Source organism: Oncorhynchus mykiss, chromosome 26 (genome assembly GCF_057628025.1).
Source record: "Oncorhynchus mykiss isolate SJ-2025 chromosome 26, ASM5762802v1, whole genome shotgun sequence".
Taxonomy (NCBI): Eukaryota; Metazoa; Chordata; class Actinopteri; order Salmoniformes; family Salmonidae; genus Oncorhynchus; species Oncorhynchus mykiss.
Genome location: NC_143047.1, coordinates 33,566,305 through 33,590,294, shown reverse-complemented (window position 1 = coordinate 33,590,294; position 23,990 = coordinate 33,566,305). Strand labels below are relative to the sequence as shown.

The following is a 23,990-nucleotide window of genomic DNA, read 5'->3' as shown; positions in this document are numbered from 1 at the left end:
CCAAGACCATGGTTTTGATTGAGCAATTGGCTAGAACACTGCTTTGGCTAGTGCGTTGAAATCTGGGGCGGTATTTGTGTTCCGGAGGCAGCGGCTTAGACCGCTAGACCACCCTAGGTTACTCAGTTACATATCAATGTGTGTATTTCTGGATTCTCCTCTCTGGTTGATGGTGATGTGTGTATTTCTAGATTCTCCTCTCATGTTGATGGTGATGTGTGTATTTCTGGATTCTTCTTTCTGGTTGATGGTGATGTGTGTATTTCTGGATTCTCCTCTCAGGTTGATGGTGATGTGTGTATTTCTAGATTCTCCTCTCATGTTGATGGTGATGTGTGTATTTCTGGATTCTCCTCTCAGGTTGACGGTGATGTGTGTATTTCTAGATTCTCCTCTCATGTTGATGGTGATGTCTGTATTTCTGGATTCTCCTCTCAGGTTGATGGTGATGTGTGTATTTCTGGATTCTCCTCTCTGGTTGATGGTGATGTGTGTATTTCTGGATTCTCCTCTCAGGTTGATGGTGATGTGTGTATTTCTGGATTCTCCTCTCTGGTTGATGGTGATGTGTGTATTTCTGGATTCTTCTTTCTGGTTGATGGTGATGTGTGTATTTCTGGATTCTCCTCTCTGGTTGATGGTGATGTGTGTATTTCTGGATTCTCCCTTCTGGTTGATGGTGATGTGTGTATTTCTGGATTGTCCTCTCTGGTTGATGGTGATGTGTGTATTTCTGGATTATCCTCTCAGGTTGATGGTGATGTGTGTATTTCTGGATTCTCCTCTCAGGTTGATGGTGATGTGTGTATTTCTGGATTCTCCTCTCAGGTTGATGGTGATGTGTGTATTTCTGGATTCTCCCTTCTGGTTGATGGTGATGTGTGTATTTCTGGATTATCCTCTCAGGTTGATGGTGATGTGTGTATTTCTGGATTCTCCTCTCAGGTTGATGGTGATGTGTGTATTTCTGGATTCTCCTCTCAGGTTGACGGTGATGTGTGTATTTCTGGATTCTCCTCTCTGGTTGATGGTGATGTGTGTATTTCTGGATTCTCCTCTCTGGTTGATGGTGATGTGTGTATTTCTGGATTCTCCTCTCTGGTTGATGGTGATGTGTGTATTTCTGGATTCTCCTCTCTGGTTGATGGTGATGTGTGTATTTCTGGATTCTCCTCTCAGGTTGATGGTGATGTGTGTATTTCTGGATTCTCCCTTCTGGTTGATGGTGATGTGTGTATTTCTGGATTCTCCTCTCAGGTTGACGGTGATGTGTGTATTTCTGGATTCTCCCTTCTGGTTGATGGTGATGTGTGTATTTCTGGATTCTCCTCTCAGGTTGATGGTGATGTGTGTATTTCTGGATTCTCCTCTCAGGTTGATGGTGATGTGTGTATTTCTGGATTCTCCTCTCAGGTTGATGGTGATGTGTGTATTTCTGGATTCTTCTTTCTGGTTGATGGTGATGTGTGTATTTCTGGATTCTCCTCTCAGGTTGATGGTGATGTGTGTATTTCTAGATTCTCCTCTCATGTTGATGGTGATGTGTGTATTTCTGGATTCTTCTTTCTGGTTGATGGTGATGTGTGTATTTCTGGATTCTCCTCTCTGGTTGATGGTGATGTGTGTATTTCTGGATTCTCCCTTCTGGTTGATGGTGATGTGTGTATTTCTGGATTCTCCTCTCATGTTGATGGTGATGTGTGTATTTCTGGATTCTCCCTTCTGGTTGATGGTGATGTGTGTATTTCTGGATTCTCCCTTCTGGTTGATGGTGATGTGTGTATTTCTGGATTCTCCTCTCAGGTTAACAGTGATGTGTATATTTCTGGATTCTCCCTTCTGGTTGATGGTGATGTGTGTATTTCTGGATTCTCCTCTCAGGTTGATGGTGATGTGTGTATTTCTGGATTCTCCTCTCAGGTTGATGGTGATGTGTGTATTTCTGGATTCTCCTCTCAGGTTAACAGTGATGTGTGTATTTCTGGATTCTCCTCTCTGGTTGATGGTGATGTGTGTATTTCTGGATTCTCCTCTCAGGTTGATGGTGATGTGTGTATTTCTGGATTCTCCTCTCAGGTTGATGGTGATGTGTGTATTTCTGGATTATCCTCTCAGGTTGATGGTGATGTGTGTATTTCTGGATTCTCCTCTCTGGTTGATGGTGATGTGTGTATTTCTGGATTATCCTCTCAGGTTGATGGTGATGTGTGTATTTCTGGATTCTCCTCTCAGGTTGATGGTGATGTGTGTATTTCTGGATTCTCCTCTCTGGTTGATGGTGATGTGTGTATTTCTGGATTCTCCCTTCTGGTTGATGGTGATGTGTGTATTTCTGGATTGTCCTCTCTGGTTGATGGTGATGTGTGTATTTCTGGATTCTCCTCTCTGGTTGATGGTGATGTGTGTATTTCTGGATTGTCCTCTCAGGTTGATGGTGATGTGTGTATTTCTGGATTCTCCCTTCTGGTTGATGGTGATGTGTGTATTTCTGGATTGTCCTCTCAGGTTGATGGTGATGTGGGTATTTCTGGATTGTCCTCTCAGGTTGATGGTGATGTGTGTATTTCTGGATTCTCCCTTCTGGTTGATGGTGATGTGTGTATTTCTGGATTGTCCTCTCTGGTTGATGGTGATGTGTGTATTTCTGGATTCTCCCTTCTGGTTGATGGTGATGTGTGTATTTCTGGATTGTCCTCTCAGGTTGATGGTGATGTGTGTATTTCTGGATTCTCCTCTCTGGTTGATGGTGATGTGTGTATTTCTGGATTATCCTCTCAGGTTGATGGTGATGTGTGTATTTCTGGATTCTCCTCTCTGGTTGATGGTGATGTGTGTATTTCTGGATTCTCCTCTCAGGTTGATGGTGATGTGTGTATTTCTGGATTCTCCTCTCTGGTTGATGGTGATGTGTGTATTTCTGGATTCTCCCCTCTGGTTGATGGTGATGTGTGTATTTCTGGATTCTCCTCTCTGGTTGATGGTGATGTGTGTATTTCTGGATTGTCCTCTCAGGTTGACAGTGATATGTGTGTATTTCTGGATTCTCCTCTCAGGTTGATGGTGATGTGTGTATTTCTGGATTGTCCTCTCAGGTTGATGGTGATGTGTGTATTTCTGGATTCTCCTCTCTGGTTGATGGTGATGTGTGTATTTCTGGATTCTTCTTTCTGGTTGATGGTGATGTGTGTATTTCTGGATTCTCCTCTCTGGTTGATGGTGATGTGTGTATTTCTGGATTCTCCTCTCAGGTTGATGGTGATGTGTGTATTTCTGGATTCTCCTCTCTGGTTGATGGTGATGTGTGTATTTCTGGATTCTCCTCTCAGGTTGATGGTGATGTGTGTATTTCTAGATTCTCCTCTCATGTTGATGGTGATGTGTGTATTTCTGGATTCTCCCTTCTGGTTGATGGTGATGTGTGTATTTCTGGATTCTCCTCTCAGGTTGACGGTGATGTGTGTATTTCTGGATTCTCCTCTCAGGTTAACAGTGATGTGTGTATTTCTGGATTCTCCTCTCTGGTTGATGGTGATGTGTGTATTTCTGGATTCTCCTCTCTGGTTGATGGTGATGTGTGTATTTCTGGATTCTCCTCTCAGGTTGATGGTGATGTGTGTATTTCTGGATTCTCCTCTCTGGTTGATGGTGATGTGTGTATTTCTGGATTCTCCTCTCAGGTTGATGGTGATGTGTGTATTTCTGGATTATCCTCTCAGGTTGATGGTGATGTGTGTATTTCTGGATTATCCTCTCAGGTTGATGGTGATGTGTGTATTTGTGGATTCTCCTCTCTGGTTGATGGTGATGTGTGTATTTCTGGATTATCCTCTCAGGTTGATGGTGATGTGTGTATTTCTGGATTCTCCTCTCAGGTTGATGGTGATGTGTGTATTTCTGGATTCTCCTCTCTGGTTGATGGTGATGTGTGTATTTCTGGATTCTCCCTTCTGGTTGATGGTGATGTGTGTATTTCTGGATTGTCCTCTCTGGTTGATGGTGATGTGTGTATTTCTGGATTCTCCTCTCAGGTTGATGGTGATGTGTGTATTTCTGGATTCTCCTCTCTGGTTGATGGTGATGTGTGTATTTCTGGATTCTCCCCTCTGGTTGATGGTGATGTGTGTATTTCTGGATTCTCCTCTCTGGTTGATGGTGATGTGTGTATTTCTGGATTCTCCTCTCAGGTTGATGGTGATGTGTGTATTTCTGGATTCTCCTCTCAGGTTGATGGTGATGTGTGTATTTCTGGATTGTCCTCTCAGGTTGATGGTGATGTGTGTATTTCTGGATTCTCCTCTCTGGTTGATGGTGATGTGTGTATTTCTGGATTCTTCTTTCTGGTTGATGGTGATGTGTGTATTTCTGGATTCTCCTCTCTGGTTGATGGTGATGTGTGTATTTCTGGATTCTCCTCTCAGGTTGATGGTGATGTGTGTATTTCTGGATTCTCCTCTCTGGTTGATGGTGATGTGTGTATTTCTGGATTCTCCTCTCAGGTTGATGGTGATGTGTGTATTTCTAGATTCTCCTCTCATGTTGATGGTGATGTGTGTATTTCTGGATTCTTCTTTCTGGTTGATGGTGATGTGTGTATTTCTGGATTCTCCTCTCTGGTTGATGGTGATGTGTGTATTTCTGGATTCTCCCTTCTGGTTGATGGTGATGTGTGTATTTCTGGATTCTCCTCTCAGGTTAACAGGAGCGGCAGAGGACAAGCGCTGGTACCTGGCGGTGATGTGTGCCACCCTGTTCTTCTACAGCATCGCCACCATGGCCTTCACCTTCATGTATAAGTACTACACCCACCCCACCGCCTGCCAGTCCAACAAGGTCCTGCTGTGGACCAACCTGACCCTGTGTGGCATCATGTCCTTCATCGCCGTCACGCCCTGTGTACAGCAGAGTGAGCAGTCGCACGCACACACACATTCTGGCTCTCTCTCACACACATATATGCGTGTACAAACACACACAAAGATGTGGACACACTAATGCACATGGCATACACATACACACACACTCCCTTTCTCTCGAATGGACGCACACACGCACGTGAACACACGCATGGTATTATTTCATCAGGATGTCTTTTAGCCCCGTAAAGGGTTAGTACAGACACAGACCCATGGTGTCATCCAGTAAGCGCTTAAAGCTGACAGCAGCCTGGAAGACCACCACCAATGTGAAACAGGCAGTGTGTCTGTCCTCCAGGTACTTAGCAGGGAACACTTACTCCATCTCAGGCTGAGCCAACATCCATGTGTGGATGATGCCATATAATCTAACCTGTCATCTCTCCATCATTGTTCAGACATAACTGTGTTAGGGGACCTCTGTCTATACATGCCAGGGTTTTACCAGGATGTTTTTACCATGTATTGAATGTCATGCCGATTTCTCGACCTGGCCTCCCACTTTGTGTGTGTGTTTGTCCATTTGTGTGTGTGTGTTCTTAGTTCTCAAGCTCTCCTCTCGCTCTCTGTCTACAGAACAGCCTCGTTCAGGGCTCCTGCAGGCTTCCATCATCAGCTGCTACGTCATGTATCTCACCTTGTCTGCCCTGTCCAGCCGGCCCCCAGAGAAAAGTAGGGTACACTAGCCTCTTCCCTATGGGAAATGGGGCATTGGAAACACTGGAACACACACACATACATACAGTTGAAGTCAGAAGTTTACATACACCTTAACCAAATACATTTAAACTCAGTTTTTCCACAATTCCTGACATTTAATCCAAGTAAGATTTCCCGGTCTTAGGTCAGTTAGGATCACCACTTTATTTTTAGAATGTGAAATAATGTAAATGTGAATAATAGTAGAGAATGATTTATTTCAGCTTTTATTTCTTTCATCACATTCCCAGTGGGTCAGAAGTTTACATACACTCAATTAGTATTTGGTAGCATTGCCTTTAAATTGCTTAACTTGAGTCAAATGTTTCGGGTAGCCTTCCACAAGCTTTCCACAATAAGTTGGGTGAATTCTGGCCCATTCCTGCTGACAGAGCTGGTGTAACTGAGTCAGGTTGTAGGCCTCCTTGCTTGCACATGCTTTTTCAGTTCTGCCCACAAATTTTCGATGGGATTCAGGTCAGGGCTTTGTGATGGCCACTCCAATACTTTGACTTTGTGGTCCTTAAGCCATTTTGCCACAACTTTGGAAGTATGCTTGGGGTCATTGTCCATTTGGAAGACCCATTTGCGACCAAGCTTTAACTTCCTGACTGATGTCTTGAGATGTTGCTTCAATATATCCACATAATTTTCCTGCCTCATGATGCCATCTATTTTGTGAAATGCACCAGTCCATCCTGCAGCAAAGCACCACGCAACATGATGCTGCCACCCCCGTGCTTCAAGGTTGGGATGGTGTTCTTCAGCTTGCAAGCCTCCCTCTTTTTCCTCCAAACATAACGATGGTAATTATGGCCAAACAGTTCTATTTTTGTTTCAGTAGGCCAGAGGACATTTCTCCAAAAAGTACAATCTTTGTCCCCATGTGCAGTTGCAAACCATGGTCTGGCTTTTTTATGGGGGTTTTGGAGCAGTTTCCTCCAGCATCTTCACAAGGTCCTTTGCTGTTGTTGTGGGATATATTTGTACTTTTTGCACCAAAATACATTAATCTCTAGGAGACAGAACGTGTCTCCTTCCTGAGCGGTATGACGGCTGCTTGGTCCCATGGTGTTTATACTTGCGTACTATTATTTGTACAGATGAACATGGTACCTTCAGGCGTTTGTAAATTGCTCCCAAGGATGAACCAGACTTGTGGAGGTCTAAAAAAAAAATGGGGGAGGTTTTGCCTGATTTCTTTTGATTTTCCCATGATGTCAAGCAAAGAGGCACTGAGTTTGAAGGTAGGCCTTGAAATACATCCACAGGTACACCTCCAATTGACTCAATTTATGTAAATTAGCCTATCAGAAGCTTCTAAAGCCATAATTTTCTGGAATGTTCCAAGCACAGTCAACTTTGTGTATGTAAACTTCGGACTCACTAGAATTGTAATACAGTGAATTATAAGTTAAATAATCTGTCTTTAAACAATTGTTGGAAAAATGACTTGTGTCATGCCAAAGTAGATGTCCTAACCGACTTGCCAAAACTAGTTTGTTAACAAGAAATGTGTGGAGTGGTTGAAAAACGAGTTTTAATGACTCCAACCTAAGTTTATGTAAACTTCCGACTTCAACTGTACTTGCATGGATGCACGTGTGTGAGCAGGCACACACACACAGGCGCACATCATATCCTGTCCGACCCCTCACCACACACACTCACCTGAGTCACTTCTGACATAATGTGCACTTCAGTCACCTCTACTGCACCACAAACAACTCAATCACATTGAATCACAGCAATGCCCAAGCACACATTCACTCCAAGACAAGGTCTCTGTACATCACACACACTATGTGCTGCTACATGTTGTTCTTAGTGGAGACAGTATGCTGTAGGGAGGTGAAGAGGCTTTTTGGCATTCCTGATGGATCTAATGACAACATAACACAGTAATGCTGCCTGACAGTATCATTACACACTCTTACACGCCTTGTCTTGGTGAACAAGTAGTCCCTGTCCGTCTGTCTGTATCTGTCTGTCTCAGTCAGTCAGTCATTTTTTCAATGGAAACTAGTGGCTACAGTATGAAATAGTCCAACGTTATTCTGAAAGCATTTAAAAGGTTTTGCTGAACAGTTACTCTGACATGATCAGGTAACATTTCAAAACGTCAAATGGGATAAAATAATCAACCAACCTATCAATCAAATATCATTTTTGATTGTGTTTTAATGGTTATGTTAATTGTGCATACTGTAACTGGGTAAAGTTCACCATGTCAAATACTTGATCAACCTGCCATTACTGTGGTGATAAAGTAAAGGAGTTTCAACACAAAATACCAGGAGACAGGGTGAGAGATTTGATTAGGATCTCTTTTCGTCCACAATTTATAATACAATCACATTTTCACATATAACAAAGTGTTACAAACAGCAGACATAATACCCTGCCTTACTGATCAGATAAATACTCTAACAGTCTGAAAAGATAGATAGGTTCCTTCATCTACCATGGTCCTGCACAACCTTCCAATTTATTATATTTAAATGCTTCTAAAGTATTGTTTGAATGTATACTGTATATTGAAAGGTTTCTGGTTTGCTCAGATAAGAGAAAGAAGAATTACTGGGATGATAAAGTAGGGGGTCTATTTTTTTAGTCGTAGAGCTCCTGTCAGCTTCACCAGGCCAGAGGTTCCCCACAGTGAGAGGGCCACTGTGACCCCTCTGAAGCCGTGTACATTTTCTCGTGATGCATCCAATACACCAACCCAGTGTTTCTGAATCTGTATCCAATCTAGTCTCAAGTTGTGATTCATGAGGTATGAGATTCAGATGGAACCGACCTGTGGCTCCCACCGATACCGTCATCAGTCAAGCTCCCCTCTTACTTACACGCGCTTATTAGTTCAATAACTCCATGTGAACGAATGGATGGATTTGGATGTCAGTGCGTTAAGTCAGATGAGTAATGGAGCAGCACAGTAACTGTACTCTACCTACCTGACCTCTCCACCAGCTCACTGCCATTCCAAACTGCCTCCCCCAATTGCCCCTTATCTCTTGCAACCTTCCCCATCCTCCCCCAGCCACCTACTACTCCAAACAGCCTGGCCCCTCAAACTTTCATTCCAATTCAGATTGCTTTATGATGCCGTACGGTACATTTTGAAAATATTGTTTCTGACTCCTATGCTTCCACCTGCCTCTGCTAATTCCCCCTGGTCTTTCACAACCTCCTCCAGCCCCCGACTGAGTCTCCAAACACAACCCCCAGGGAGTCCAACAGTCATCTTTCTCATTCCTCTCTCTCTGGATTTATGAGTCCCTTCAGACATCCAGCTATTTCCTCTCCCTCTCATCTTTCTCTTTTTAAACATTCTCTCTTCCTTTCTCTCTATTTAACTATGTATCTTTCTCCATCTCTCCTTCTCACAAGCCATGCTTCTATCATATAACGGTGATTTGTTGTGACATTGCAACGTGATATTGCTTTGAGTTGACATGTACATAACATTGTTTTGAAAAGCTATGTCTGTTCCACCCATTCTGATTTGTACATTCTTTGTACCAGCTAGTTGTTTTGCGTGGAGGCAAGGGTACGTGCTGTCCCGGGGCAGTACAGGGCAATGCTGCAACTTGTTGAGGAAATCAGCACCGTGTATAAAAACATCTGTTCAACACATACACTCACACTAAACATCCCCAGTAAGGATAGTGTTTTAAATAGTCATTTTCACTGGAGAGTGTGTGTGTGTGTACACATGCATGTATATGTGTGGGCCCTGTTCAGAAGTAGTGCACTATAAAGGGAATAGGGTGTCATTTGGGACGCAAGAGAGTGGTCCTCCCTCCTGTCCTGTTCAGTCATGTTTGCCTGTTCAGTTTCCCTCTGGCTCAGTCTGCTGGGTGACCTCATCAAGCACACAGGCACACAGACACACATCCCTGTGTTTCTATGTGGAGGAATTAGTCTGGAGTGGGACTGAAAACACACAACACTGGGAGCAGGACAGGTCCCCTCTCCCCTGCAGTGGGCTCGGCGTGGTGTGTGTGTGTACAGTAAGCAACCCTGTAATTGTTTTCACTGAACCCAAGGCATCTGTTCTCTTGGTCACAACACACAGGAATCCACTCTGGAATCCACAGCTATGGCCACCTGGGGGAGGGAGACACAGAAACAGAGAGAGACCGAGAGAGAGAGAGAGACACAGAGCGAGAGACACACACCACACACACACACACACAGAGAGACAAACACACACACACACAGACACACACACAGATATGCCTATCATAACACAGTAATAGTGTTAGTTTGCATCTCACACAAAATAACCAATGTTTGACAGTCTGTTTAGTCTTACGCACAGCCAGAGACTCAGCGGCCCCTCTACCTTTATTGTTCCAATTGTCCCAGGGATAGACATGAGGCAAAGAAAACAATGTCCGGTCAAGTATATTGTTATTATTGCACTTACTTACCTCCAGGGATGTTTTCTTGTCCTGCCTTGGCTATTATTGTATTGTAGTATTGTACATGTTATAAATCTGTAATATTAGAGTAATAATATATTGAATGATGTATTGTGTTGTTAAGGGTGTAGGCTGTTAGGTTTGGTTGTGATGTAATTGTTTTAATCCTGTTTGGACCCCAGGAAGATTAGCTGTTGCCTGAGCTAATGGGGATCCTCAGAAATATCAAAACAACTATACAACACTGGGCCTCCGTAATCTGACATTCTGAATCAGAGCCCGTATTCATTTATCATCTTAGAGAAGGAGTGCTGATCTACGATCAGTTTTGTATTTTAGATCATAATGAAAAAGATATGGACAGGGGGGACCTGATCCTAGATCAGCACTCATACTCTGAGGTGAGTACAGCCCCAGGCGATTATAGAGAACAGTGGAGGCTGGTGACTTGAAAAATGGAAGAGGATGGGAGACCCATGGTTTAGGTGCGGAACGCAGAGACGTCAAAGTGTGTTTAAAAAATGGTCAAATAGTAATTATGTTAACCTAAAGCATTTAATAAAGACATTTATAGTACAATATTATGGAGAATGGAAATGAGAGGGCTACTTACACAGTGTTGGAAAGGGATCACAGCAGTGATTGAATGAGGATATGAGGCATGAGTTGAGGTGTTCAGAGGCTTGACTTCAGGACAGGATTTGACTAGAAAGACAAAAAACAATAACAACACAATGCAGTTAGACAACAGAGCTAAGAAGGAGTTAGTCCAAGCAAGCAGTAAAATCACTGATGTGTAATAATGTGTTTGTGTGAATGTGTGATTGACTCTACATACAGTAATGACAGAACATTGATAGGGGTACTCACAGTGCTTGGAAAGGAAACGTTCAATTTATCCCCTGGGACCCAGAGTTTTTCTTTATCTTTTAACCTAACCAGGAAAACTCTGGATCCTATAAAGTTATGACAGTGATTATTCAGCTGTAAAATGTTTTTTATAAGGGCTATGATGGGACCAGTTGTAGTGAGGTGTGTACTGGCGGCAGAGAAGTCAGGCGCAGGAGAACGAAAACTGATTTACAACGGTGTCGTTTAATATCCATAAACCACCGTCAACAGAACACAATAAATGGGTCAAACAAAATCCGGTAAATACCAGCATACCGTGCAAAAGCACTACAAGAAACAATTACCAACAAGGGGGAACAGAGGGTTAAATACACAACATGTAATTGATGGAATTGGAACCAGGTGTGATGGAAGAAAAGACAAAACCAATAGAAAGTTAAAAGTGGATCAGCGATGGCTAGAAGGTCGGTGACTTCGACCGCCGAACGCCGCCCGAACAAGGAAAGGGACCAACTTCAGCGGAAGTCGTGACACCAGTTTTTTCTAATCAGGTCACATGTTTTTTTTTAAATGTCAAACTGCAGCAACCTTATACTTGTTCATATGAATTATATTTATACTAGATTAGGAGGGGGATTTCCTCTACCCAGACAACTGATAGACAGAACTCACAGGGCTGAGCTTGCGTTACGCATGTTTGCGTTATGACTCACGTCTGTCATCACTATTATGTTGATTGATTCATTCCAGTTAATAATTTTGGATTGAAAACGTATAGGCAGCCTAGTCAGCCCAATTTTGAATATAAACCAAATTTGATCACATTCACATTTTCTCCTGACACACAAATGGACTATGAATACATAACATTACCAATTATTTACCTAAACCAGATGAGCAGGGTGCATAGGCTGTATGCAGCACCTATTATTAGTAGCCTACAGTTAATCAGACTGCAACATTGTCTCGTTTTCATCCCATACAGCATGTCAGATCTCTAATGTTTAGGTGTAGCCTAGGCTGCTGCAACATTTATGTCATGAGTTTTTGCTTGTGTCTGTCTGGAGTGATTATGTGTTATCTTTGCTAAATAAATACCGGAGCAAAGTGGAAAACCTACTTGAGCATGTGCGAAAATGTTCTGTGTCAAACTCTCTTTCATCTAACTTTTAATGGATGACACGATGGAAGCTATCAAATCATTCAGAACATGGGGCCTCCCGGGTGGCGCAGTGGTTAAGGGCGCTGTACTGCAGCGCCAGCTGTGCCATCAGAGTCCTGGGTTCGCGCCCAGGCTCTGTCATAACCGGCCGCGACCGGGAGGTCCGTGGGGCGACGCACAATTGGCCTAGCGTCGCCCGGGTTAGGGAGGGCTTGGTCGGTAGGGGTGTCCTTGTCTCATCGCGCACCAGCGACTCCTGTGGCGGGCTGGGCGCAGTGTACGCTAGCCAAGGTGGCCAGGTGCACGGTGTTTCCTCCGGCGCATTGGTGCGGCTGGCTTCCGGGTTGGATGTGCGCTGTGTTAAAGAAGCAGCGGCTTGGTTGGTTGTGTATCGGAGGACGCATGACTTTCAACCTTCGTCTCTCCCGAGCCCGTACGGGAGTTGTAGCGATGAGACAAGATAGTAGCTACTACAACAATTGGATACTACGAAATTGGGGAGAAAAAGGGGTAAAAATTCAAAAAAAAAAAAAAAAATCATTCAGAACATCCCAGAAAAAAAGTAGAACGTTCCATAAGTTCAGCAAGCATAAGCCCTACTTGCAATTACCACTGCAAGTAGGGTTTCCACTTACCGCTGTAGTTGCACTTGTTAGCGGAACTTTCCCTCTCGTCGTGTCCTCTAAAAGCCATGGCGAAAAAAAGTAGTGTGTCCCCGTTTCTCGTTTCTCGACTTTTTCCCAGAAGCTTGAATCTGATGTGCTTTTTATTTTGCCGTTCAGCTTAATGATCAATGTTCTTCAGGTACCCACCAAGGCTCAGACTTTACAAAAAGCAGGCAAGGCCAGAAATACAGGTGGCTTAATGAAAGCAGGCAAGTTGTTATCCAGCTATACTTTTGATCGACCGATTATGATTTTTCAACGCCGATACCGATACCGATTATTGGAAAAGCCGACAATACTGAATGAACACTTATTTGAATTTAATATAATGTATCAATTAAATCAATTTAGCCTCAAATAAATAATGAAACATGTTCAATTTGGTTTAAATAATGCAAAAAGTGTAATGAGTTTCGTCTTCATACGAAGGAGAGTCGGACCAAAATGCAGCGTGTGGTTTACGATCCATGTTTTAATGAACAAACGTAAAACACGAATCAATACAAACACTACAAAATAAAGAACGTGATGTACGTAACGAAAACCTAAACAGCCTATCTGATGAAAATACATAGACAGGAACAATCACCCACAAACACACAGTGAAACCCAGGCTACCTAAATATGGTTCCCAATCAGAGACAATGACGAACACCTGCCTCTGATTGAGAACCATATCAGGCCGAACATAGAACTAGACAAACTAGACATGTAACATAGAATGCCCACTCAGATCACACCCTGACCAATCAAAACATAGAAAATACAAAGTAAACTATGGTCAGGGCGTGACAGTACCCCCCCCCCCAAGGTGCGGACTCCGGCCGCAAAACCTGAACCTATAGGGGAGGGTCTGGGTGGGCATCTGTCCGCGGTGGCGGCTCTGGCGCTGGACGTGGACCCCACTCCATGACAGTTTTAATCCCCCTCCTAAACGTCCCTAAATAGGTTACCCACCACAATGATAACATGGGACAGAGGGACAGCTCGGGACAGAGGTAACTCGGGACAGATGGGTAGCTCAGCACTGAGAGGAAGCTCAGCACTGAGAAGAAGCTCAGCACTGAGAAGAAGCCCAGGCAGGTAGTAGAAACTACCAGAACCTGGCTGGCTGGCGGTTTCAGCAGATCCTGGTCGACTAGCAGATCTGGAAGAATCTGGTCGACTGGCGGATCTGGGAGAATCTGGTCGACTGGCGGATCTGGGAGAATCTGGTCGACTGGCGGATCTGGGAGAATCTGGTCGACTGGCAGATCTGGGAGAATCTGGACGACTGGCAGATCTGGGAGAGTCTGGACGACTGGCAGATCTGGAAGAGTCTGGACGACTGGCAGATCTGGAAGAGTCTGGACGACTGGCAGATCTGGAAGAGTCTGGTCGACTGGCAGATCTGGAAGAGTCTGGTCGACTGGCAGATCTGGAAGAGTCTGGTCGACTGGCAGATCTGGAAGAGTCTGGTCGACTGGCAGATCTGGAAGAGTCTGGTCGACTGGCAGATCTGGAAGAGTCTGGTCGACTGGCAGATCTGGAAGAGTCTGGACGACTGGCAGATCTGGAAGAGTCTGGACGACTGGCAGATCTGGAAGAGTCTGGACGACTGGCAGATCTGGAAGAGTCTGGACGACTGGCAGCTCTGGCGGCCCAAGCTGACTGGCTGCTCCATGATGACTGGCAGCTCTGGCTGCTCCATGCTGACTGGCTGCTCCATGCTGACTGGCAGCTCTGGCTGCTCCATGCTGACTGGCTGCTCCATGCTGACTGGCAGCTCTGGCTGCTCCATGCTGACTGGTTGCTCTGGCTGCTCCATGCTGACTGGCTGCTCCATGCTGACTGGCGGCCCTGGCTGCTCCATGCTGACTGGCGGCCCTGGCTGCTCCATACTGACTGGCGGCTCTGGCGGCTCCTTGCAGACTGGCAGCTCTGGCGGCTCCTTGCAGACTGGCAGCTCTGGCGGCTCCTTGCAGACTGGCAGCTCTGGCGGCTCCTTGCAGACTGGCAGCTCTGGCGGCTCCTTGCAGACTGGCAGCTCTGGCGGCTCCTTGCAGACTGGCAGCTCTGGCGGCTCCTTGCAGACTGGCAGCTCTGGCGGCTCCTTGCAGACTGGCAGTTCTGGCGGCTCCTTGCAGACTGGCAGCTCTGGCGGCTCCTTGCAGACTGGCAGCTTTGGCGGCATCCTGCAGACAGGCAGCTCTGGCGGCTCCTTGCAGACTGGCAGCTCCTTGCAGACTGGCAGCTCTATGCAGACTGGCAGCTCCTTGCAGACTGGCAGCTCCTTGCAGACTGGCAGCTCTATGCTAACTGGCAGCTCTATGCTAACTGGCAGCTCTATGCTAACTGGCAGCTCTATGCTAACTGGCAGCTCTATGCTAACTGGCAGCTCTATGCTAACTGGCAGCTCTTTGCAAACTGGCAGCTCTTTGCAAACTGGCAGTTCTGAACAGGCGGGAGACTCCGGCAGCGCTGTAGAGAAGGAAGGCTCTAACAGCGCTAAACAGGCGGGAGACTCCGACAGCGCTGGAGAGGAGGAGGGCTCCGACAGCGCTGGACAGGCGAGGCGCACTGTAGGCCTGATGCGTGGTGCTGGCACTGGTGGTACTGGGCCGAGGACACGCACAGGAAGCCTGGTGCGGGGAGCTGCTACCGGAGGGCTGGGGTGTGGAGGTGGTACTGGAAAAACCGGACCGTGCAGGCGCACTGGAGGTCTTGAGCACCGAGCCTGCCCAACCTTACCTGGTTGAATGCTCACGGATCGCCCTGCCAGTGCGGCGAGGTGGAATAGCCCGCACTGGGCTATGCAGGCGAACCGGAGACACCGAGCGCAAGGCTGGTGCCATGTAAGCCGGCCCAAGGAGACGCACTGGGGACCAGCTGCGTAGAGCCGGCTTCATGGCATTAGGCTCGACGCTCAATCTAGCCCGGCCGACACGCGGAGCTGGAATATACCGCACCGGGCTATGCACCCGCACTGGAGACACCGTGTGCACCACTGCATAACACGGTGCCTGTCCGGTCTCTCTAGCCCCCCGGTAAGCACAGGGAGTCTGCCCAGGTCTCCTACCTGGCGTAGCCATACTCCCTGTTAGCCCCCCCCCAAGAAATTTTTGGGGCTGCCTCTCGGGCTTCCTTGCCAGCCGTGTTCCCTCATATCGCCGGCTCCTCTCTCCGGCTGCCTCTGCTCTCCTAAGTGCCTCCACCTGTTCCCATGGGAGGTGATCTCTTCCAGCCAGTATCTCCTCCCAAGTGTAACAGCCCTTGCCATCTAAAACGTCCTCCCATGTCCATTCCTCTTTACGCTGCTGTTGCTGCCTGTTGACACGCTGCTTGGTCCGTTGGTGGTGGGTGATTCTGTAATGAGTTTCGTCTTCATACGAAGGAGAGTCGGACCAAAATGCAGCGTGTGGTTTACGATCCATGTTTTAATGAACAAACGTAAAACACGAATCAATACAAACACTACAAAATAAAGAACGTGATGGACGTAACGAAAACCTAAACAGCCTATCTGATGAAAATACATAGACAGGAACAATCACCCACAAACACACAGTGAAACCCAGGCTACCTAAATATGGTTCCCAATCAGAGACAATGACGAACACCTGCCTCTGATTGAGAACCATATCAGGCCGAACATAGAACTAGACAAACTAGACATGTAACATAGAATGCCCACTCAGATCACACCCTGACCAATCAAAACATAGAAAATACAAAGTAAACTATGGTCAGGGCGTGACAAAAAGAAAGTGTTGGAGAAGTAAAAGTGCAATATGTGCCATGTAAGAAAGCGAACGTTTAATAAGTTCCTTGCTCAGAACATGAGAACATATGAAAGCTGGTGGTTCCTTTTAACTTGAGTCTTCAATATTCCCAGGTAAGAAGTTTTAGGTTTTAGTTATTATAGGAATTATAGGACTATTTCTCTCTATACCATTTGTATTTCATATACCTTTGACTATTGGATGTTCTTATAGGCACTTTAGTATTGCCAGTGTAACAGTATAGCTTCCGTCCCTGTCCTCGCTCCTACCTGGGCTCGAACCAGGTACACAACGACAACAGCCACCCTCGAAGCAGCGTTACCCATGCAGAGCAAGGGGAACAACTGCTCCAAGTCTCAGAGCAAGTGACGTTTGAAACGCTATTAGTGCGCACCCAGCTAACTAGCTAGCCATTTCACATCACATCGTTACACCAGCCTAATCTCGGGAGTTCATAGGCTTGAAGTCATAAACAGCAGAGCTGCTGGCAAAACGCACGAAAGTGCTGTTTGAATGAATGCTTATGAGCCTGCTGGTGCCTACCATCGCTCAGTCAGACTTCTCTATCAAATCATAGACTTAATTATAACCAAATAACACACAGAAATGTGAGCCTTAGGTCATTAATATGGTCGAATCCGGAAACTATCATCTCAAAAGCAAGAAGTTTATTCTTTCAGTGAAATATGGAACCGTTCCGTATTTTATCTAACGGGTGGCATCCATCAGTCTAAATATTCCTGTTACATTGCACAACCTTCAATGTTATGTCATAATTACGTAAAATTCTGCCAAATTAGTTCGCAATGAGCCAGGCGGCCCAAACTGTTGCATATACCCTGACTCTGCGTGCAATGAACGCAAGAGAAGTGACACAATTTCACCTGGTTAATATTGACTGCTAACCTGGATTTATTTTAGCTAAATATGCAGGTTTAAAAATATATACTTCTGTGTATTGATTTTAAGAATGGCATTGGTGTTTATGGTTAGGTACACATGGGAGCAAAGACAGTCCTTTTTAGCGAATGCGCACTGCATCGATTATATGCAACGCAGGACACGCTAAATAAACTAGTAATACCATCAACCTTGTGTAGTTATAACTAGTGATTATGATTGATTAAGTTTAATGCTAGCTAGCAACTTACCTTGGCTTCTTACTGCATTCGCGTAACAGGCGGGCTCCTCGTGAGTCAGGTGGTTAGAGCGTTGGACTAGTTAACCGTAAGGTTGCAAGATTGAATCCCTGAGCTGACAAGGTGAAAATCTGTTGTTCTGCCCCTGAACAAGGCAGTTAACCCACCGTTTCTAGGCCGTCATTGAAAATAAGAATGTGTTCTTAACTGACTTGCCTAGTTAAATAAAGATTAAATAAAGGTGTATTTTTTATTTATTTTTTTATTAATAAATCGGCTTCCAAGATTACTGATCTCCGATTGTTATGAAAACTTGAAATCGGCCCTAATTAATCGGCCATTCCGATTAATCGGTCGACCTCTACTTTTGATACCAATCGGTATTGAACACCCTCACCTTTTCACCCTTCTTCGTGAAACTGATCTCAGGCAGAGGTCGACCCTCAGTTTTAATTAGCACCTTTTCCGTGTACCACAGCGAATTAAAAGGGGTTCTTTATCAAAAAGTTAACAAAATTGAAATAAATTGCACTAACTGGACACAAAAATGATGTTCTAAAACCAAGAAAACAATCTACCTCCTCCGTGTCCTGTAATTTGAAGAAACAAATTTGAATTGAAAAATATGACTTTTCAATCTCCAATAATGTCACCAAGCTCCTCAACACATAGATTCCCACCCTAATGCTTTGTGGCACAAGCCCAATACAACACTCGTTTCATCTGATCCTAATCCTATGATTGTTGATTGGTTGGAGGTCGTCCTCTGGGAGTGGTCAAAATTACCATGCAGGTCTATTGAAGGGGGTGAGGCCTACGTGCCTCCTAGGTTTTGTATGAGGTCAATATACACAGAAGACAAAAGCTATCTTTTTTAGTGTTTCATTTTAATTAAATTTCACCGAGGAGGATGGTCCTCCCCTTCCTCCTCCGAGGAGCGTCCGCTGATAGAGAACCACACACTAATATAGGGTCAAACAGACAGGGAGAAGCAGACACTACTATAGGGTCATACAGACAGGGAGAACCACACACTATTATAGGGGCATACAGACAGGGAGAACCACACACTAATATAGGGGCATACAGACAGGGAGAACCACACACTACTATAGGGTCATACAGACAGGGAGAACCACACACTACTATAGGGTCATACAGACAGGGAGAACCACACACTACTATAGGGTCATACAGACAGGGAGAACCACACACTATTATAGGGTCATACAGACAGGGAGAACCACACACTATTATAGGGGCATACAGACAGGGAGAACCACACACTAATATAGGGGCATACAGACAGGGAGAACCACACACTATTATAGGGTCATACAGACAGGGAGAACCACACACTACTATAGGGTCATACAGACAGGGAGAACCACACACTACTATAGGGTCATACAGACAGGGAGAACCACACACTACTATAGGGTCATACAGACAGGGAGAACCACACACTATTATAGGGTCATACAGACAGGGAGAACCACACACTACTATAGGGTCAAACAGACAGGGAGAACCAGACACTACTATAGGGTCATACAGACAGGGAGAACCACACACTATTATAGGGGCATACAGACAGGGAGAACCACACACTATTATAGGGTCATACAGACAGGGAGAACCACACACTACTATAGGGTCATACAGACAGGGAGAAACACACTTTTCTTTATTCCCTCAGTAAAACCACACAGTTCACTGTTACTAAAGAAAAGCTGGAAACAGAGGATGAAACTTTCTTTGCTCTGCTCCCTCTCTGTTTTCCCAGTGGTGTACCAGGGGGTGAATATGACAGTATGTTACCCCAGTGTGGGTCAGGATGGCATCCAGAAGGAGACCAACGCGGTGGCCATTATAGGAGCTGCCATCATGTACTGCTGTGTGCTCTTCGCATGGTGAGTGGCACGTCCCTGGAGGAGTGTGTAATGAATGTCAAAACGTTTTCCCATTGAATCATATGTACAGTCTCTCTACACAGTGATCGAACAATAAGAGCTCTATTCAATCCGAATCGCTGAAGATCAGTGTTACAGCGTGATTGAAATTTAAAGACAATTGTCCTGCGTTAGTGGAGACTGCATTCACGGTAAACACTGCATGTGTTGGCTCAATCAGAAAATACCGTTACATTTATATTGCGCAATCTGTAACACTTCATCGATACAGACTGAATAGAGACCCAAGTACTTTACTTATTGACTTATTTAGGCTAATTACTTACTAACTTTCTATGTAACAAATAGAGTGCAATTTTGAGCTTATTTTTTGTTTCTTTTTGAAAAAAATACATTGCTTGTCCTAATATTAGTTTACCTCAGTTGCTTATCCAAACAATGCTATATTTTCAGTAACGAAGCATCCTACCTGGCAGAGGTTTTTGGCCCTTTCTGGATGATCAAAGTTTACCGCTATGAGTTCCAGGTAAAGTACGAATTCATATAAAAATATTACTATCAAGGATCATTCACTGCCAACATGGATAATGGAGGATCAACTCTGTGTTCCTGTGGCTCTGCATACATCATGTTCTCAGTGGGTTCGTGGCACTTTAATTGGGGAGGATGGGCTCGTAGTAATAGTTGGAGTGGAATAGATGGAATGGTATCAAATACGATGCCATTCCATTCGCTCCGTTCCGGACATTATTATGAGCTGTCCCCCCTCAGCAGCCTTCACTGATCTTGGTATTAATTTGTGATGTGTGAGCGGCATGTTTCCACGCTCCATACGTGTGGAGAATGTATGGGTATCCTGAGCTCTGCTTACCTCTAGCAGTTTGATACAACTCCTGGAATCTCTCTCTCTCTCTCCGTTTTCCTAGAAAGCCACATGCTGCTTCTGCTGCCCTGACAAAGAGGAAGGTTGGTAGCCTACATGTCAATACATTCTCAGCAACATTTTATTTGAAGGGTACCTGAATAAAGACTTCGTAACACATTCATGAAACATACATAAAACAAAAATAAGCAGTACATTTATGTTGGCGAAAAACTTCCTTTAAAGTTGCGGTTGTTGACATAAGCATGAATGTTAATGTAGTGCTTATGAATGTTAATGTAGTGCTTATGAATGTTTATGTAATGAAGTCCTTATGTCCTTATGTAGGTACCCATATAATATATAGTTACGTAGTTATCTTAATACGGATTCTTCTCCATATTATAAAGATGCCAGTATTAAGGCTGCAGAATAGAAAATATGTCTAAATAATTTATGTACAGACTAGCGGCTAGCCTATACTGAGTCTGGTGTTATGACATTCAAATAAAATCAATATGATTTAGCACTATTCTTACACCTTCTGGGAAAATAAAATTACTGTGAAAGATAAATTGCATGTTTTCTATATGCTGCTATGGTATTGTCAGAGCAGCACGATTCTTTATCACCCTCAGGTGATTGACTTTATGTGTTCGGTCTGTGGTGTTTCCAGAGGTGGAGTTTGTGATTGACGAAGATATCAAGGGCTGCCAGAAGGTGATTCACAACGAGAACCAGAGAGTGGCTTACAGCTACTTCTTCTTCCACTTCGTCTTCTTCCTGGCCTCGCTCTACGTCATGATGACCCTAACCAACTGGTTCAGGTCAATATCTCACTCACTGGGCATTGGACACCCCAGCAAACACACAACCACAACACAACGTTGTCTCAATGTTGGCGTTACATGAAAATGAAGACGCTTTACTTGATGGCTCAATCATAAGGGCTACATAACCCTGTCATAATATAACAGATATCATAAACAGTCATGATAGCCTTCAACGCGTAAGCGCATTTTTCCTCTATATTGTGCTCGCATTTGTCACACTGCTTTTCCAAAATGAAGCGTTTCACACCGCATCCCAAACACCTGAGAGTAACAACATCAGTTTGTCAGTAAATGTCTACAACTAACTAGCTATTCATTTAGTACTAGTAGCTGGGATGAGTTAAACATTTTCGGCATAGCTAGTTAGCGATGTATGCTAACATTAGCTATCGTTGCTAACTAGGTAGCTAGAGGACTGCATCTAACTAGTTCACTTGCTGCTGATGTTGAATCATTTCTGGTGAATGTTCATTACATCGTTGGGGGTTTTAACTGAGATTTCTGATATAGCTAGCTAGTCTCCAGCTAGAAAGGGAAACAGAACATTTGGTTGGGGCCACCTAGCAACAAAAATGTGCACTGACTCGGCGGAGCGCATCAACAGCTCAGCCGTTCAAAGCGGAGCGTCTCTCTTCTTTTGGGGGAAATTGCCATGTCGACGCAGAACCAAACTTCATACAGTCATCAAACTACAGTTGTGGGCACTTAAAAGTTGCAACACTACCGTATAGCATCATGTAGTGATAGTTTGCCACAAAAACATGTACCGCAGTACAGCGTAAAAAAAACACATTTTTGTTCCCTTAATTGTGGGTAAGATTCTTGTTGACTCACCTCATTCGTTACCTGGTTGTACACAGCAGCTATATTGTGCCATTGTACCTCCATTGCCGTGCTAATCAAAATTCCTCTCCCACCTTTCCTTCCGCCACCTCCAGCTATGAGTCAGCGGTGCTGGAGACCACGTTCACCCACGGCAGCTGGTCCACGTTCTGGGTGAAAATGTCGTCGTGTTGGGCATGCGTGGTACTCTACCTCTGGCTGCTGCTGAGCCCACTCTGCCACTGTGGCTCCGACTCGCACCGCCCGCGACGTTCCCGCATTAAACGCCGCTCAGCCAACTCCTCCAGTCACGTCAGTGTCAGCGTCTGACCTGTGACCTTTGAGTCAGAGCCTGGCTTCTGGGGGTGGAGAACAGGATAGGACAGCTAGCAAGGGAAGATGGACAATTGCCCCCACTATGGTACCCTGAAGGTGGAGGGTGGTTTTGATGATATCCCCTTGAACCCTCCACCGGTCTCCCATATTGAAGTCGGATGTCAGGGGACAGAGATGAGAGGTCATGGGTCAGAGACTCACTCCAGCTAGAAGGACAGACTAACAGACTAACCAGAGGATTAATTAATGAATCTGATGTTCCTCACACAGACCACCTGAACCTCCAAACATAGACCAAGGGACTAACCAGACTGTGCTCTGAAACAGGAACAAAGACCCTATACAGAATCACTACATCCTGCCATCCAAACTGATTTCACAACATTTCACTATTGTTTCACTCGGTAAGTGAAGTATTCTGTCTGGTTTAACCAGGCTAGAACCACTATGGACTACTATGCTGAGACTGCCAAAAGGGAACAAAAAGGATGAGCTCTTGACTCGCTTACGACGGGAGCTGTAGGGAAATGTTGGCTGACTTTTTACTCTTTTTGAATATTTTATTTCTTATAGTAAGGACTGTGTACCATTTTTAAAATTACAACCGGGGGTAGATTTGTCAGTAGGATCATTATTTTTCTCAGTGGTTTCAACAACTGAAGGTTTACCTGAACATTTCACACCATTTCGAAGGTTTACATGAACATTTTGCACATTAGTGTGTTCATACTGTTTGAATATGTTCGCTCTGGTGTTGAGCTAATGTGAATGATAAAATAAAATATTACTTAACACTTTCGCCAACAGGTATAATGCTATATTACTTATTATAAGCATGTATGAGCCTTTATAATGCCTTACAATAAGGCCTATACTGTTTTATGTTGGCCGAGCAAATTTCCAACGGACCTAATGGCTTATATAGTCAGGATCATTATGAGTTGATTACAACACATTATAAGGGGTTCATATATGTTCATGACAAGTCTTTCAATGCATTATATCTGTCGGCTTTAAGTAAAATGTTACCAAATACTCTTATACCAATTATTTATTTCGCAATGCCTTTTTAACATCGTGGGAGTGGTGTATCCATTTCTATATTGGTTTTTGAAAGGAAAATGTGGTAAAATTGTTTTGGAAGTTAAGTTTTACAAGAAACCCCAGCTACAAGACCCTGACATGTCTGGTTTAAAGGGGCTCTCTGTGATCTGGGGTGTATTTGCTAGGAACAGAATGGAAACAAATGTGCCGAAACGGGAAGAGACCTACCTGGAATTTTCCAATATGAAACGCTTGTTTGGTATTCACATTTCAAAATGCTTCGCTACGGAGTGCACTAATGAATGCACCCGTGTTTTAGAAGAACCATTGAGGATCGAGAGCCAAGTTTCTGTGAAGACTTCTCCACAGTTAATGACCAATAATTTGACTCTGTAAAACCTTTGTGTACGATACTGCATTTAGGTCCTTTTTTAGCTCATTTCATGTCACTATGATAGCAGGTGTGTGAAGTTATTTTTGTAAATACATTTTGTAATAAAACACAGCTTCTGTTGATTAAAGTGTGATATTTTTGTAAGCGAACAACCCCTAAAATCAC

General features: G+C 44.4%; 1 protein-coding gene and 1 long non-coding RNA gene across 4 annotated transcripts in view; one reads left to right on the top strand and one right to left on the bottom strand.

Annotated features, from left to right (window-relative positions):
- Nucleotides 1–23,986, top strand: part of LOC110517630 (serine incorporator 4-like) — a 61,271-nt gene extending 37,285 nt beyond the window's left edge. For 2 of the 3 annotated variants that reach the window (XM_090222792.1, XM_090222791.1), the window contains exons 6-12: nt 4,692–4,903; nt 5,490–5,585; nt 19,408–19,534; nt 19,988–20,060; nt 20,461–20,500; nt 21,073–21,223; nt 22,168–23,986. In XM_090222792.1, coding sequence (XP_090078918.1) covers nt 4,692–4,903; nt 5,490–5,585; nt 19,408–19,534; nt 19,988–20,060; nt 20,461–20,500; nt 21,073–21,223; nt 22,168–22,381 — 913 coding nt within the window. In that variant the 3' untranslated portion in view covers nt 22,382–23,986. The remainder of the gene's footprint in view (nt 1–4,691; nt 4,904–5,489; nt 5,586–19,407; nt 19,535–19,987; nt 20,061–20,460; nt 20,501–21,072; nt 21,224–22,167) is intronic. The other variant, XM_090222793.1, reaches the window with a different exon arrangement.
- LOC149971453 (uncharacterized) lies at nt 7,921–10,748 on the bottom strand. Its single transcript, XR_016492327.1, has 2 exons — nt 10,656–10,748; nt 7,921–9,725 (listed from the first exon to the last, which is right to left on the bottom strand). It is a non-coding gene; the product is annotated as an uncharacterized LOC149971453 (long non-coding RNA).
- Nucleotides 23,987–23,990: the final 4 nt, after the last annotated feature.